General features: G+C 43.8%; 1 protein-coding gene across 1 annotated transcript; it reads right to left on the reverse strand.

The window, feature by feature from the left end:
* Positions 1-89: 89 nt before the first annotated feature.
* J056_004641 (uncharacterized protein) lies at positions 90-562 on the reverse strand (the record flags this gene model as incomplete). Its single annotated transcript, XM_009272259.1, has 2 exons — positions 90-275; positions 320-562. 2 exons carry the CDS (start codon positions 560-562, stop codon positions 90-92), a joined length of 429 nt encoding a protein of 142 aa, XP_009270534.1.
* Positions 563-1,025: the final 463 nt, after the last annotated feature.

The following is a 1,025-nucleotide window of genomic DNA, read 5'->3' on the forward strand; positions in this document are numbered from 1 at the left end:
AGATTCGTAAAGGCATTAGCATTCAAAGAGTTACATGATTTATAAGTTTCGACCGCAGCTATCCCAGCCAAAGCCTGCAGTAATTGCATCTAGAAGAGAGTTGATGGGTCAACCCAGCTGTCGACGTGCCATGACCAAATATCGTAGATCTCGCCCTTGTATAATTGATCAAAGTCTTGGAAGAGCGCAAGAGACATGTCGTAGTGGTTCCAAGCGCATGATGGGCACTTATCAACTACTTTTCCGTAACTGGTAACTCCGTTGACGTTGAAACCCTAAACGATGTCAGATGCTATAGCGCAACATACTTCCCACTTACCACCCATTGCCCGCATGGGATTGGATTATCGTAAGATACTGCTACGAATCTATCGTTGTTGGAGAGCCAGTCTCCACAGGCACCTCTGTTGCCTGTCTCAGCGTTGTACCAGGTGGCAATGTTGTTATAAGTATCGTCAGATCTCTTTGAGACTGGTGCAGTTTCATTGACTGGTTGTTCGTTGGTTGGTGCAGCGGCGACCAAGGCAGCGAGAGAGGCGAGAGCAATTGCTTTGAAGTTCATTTTGCGATCCTGCGCGTTTTTATAGGAGTTGAAAAGGTTGTAGAGAAGGCAGAATTCAGCTTCATGCAAGTCTTATATAAGGAAAGATCGAGGTCTAAGGCACACAGTTACAATGAATTTTGCGGACGGCTTGTGAATTGGTGCCTAGTAAATATTTGTCCAGGTTGTTCGATTTCCTGAAGTGACATAACATTTAATTAAACAGTACATACAAGCTGCACGTATCGTTCGAGTTATATTAGCTACATAAATTGCATTGCAAGCTTTGACTTCTTAAGCCATGGAAAAAGTGAGACCGCAAACTAAAACATTCTGACTTGCGATGCTTATTCTCAACGATCATTTACAAATCAATACAATGGGATAAAATTTTATCTGGAATTGCCATCGAACAAACTCCAATCATCTCCACCGGTTCCTTGCCATTAGTAAGAGATCGCGAACAGGCTGGAAGGGGGGGGGG

Source organism: Wallemia ichthyophaga (assembly GCF_000400465.1).
Source record: "Wallemia ichthyophaga EXF-994 unplaced genomic scaffold scaffold82, whole genome shotgun sequence".
In the NCBI taxonomy this organism is placed as follows: Eukaryota; Fungi; Basidiomycota; class Wallemiomycetes; order Wallemiales; family Wallemiaceae; genus Wallemia; species Wallemia ichthyophaga.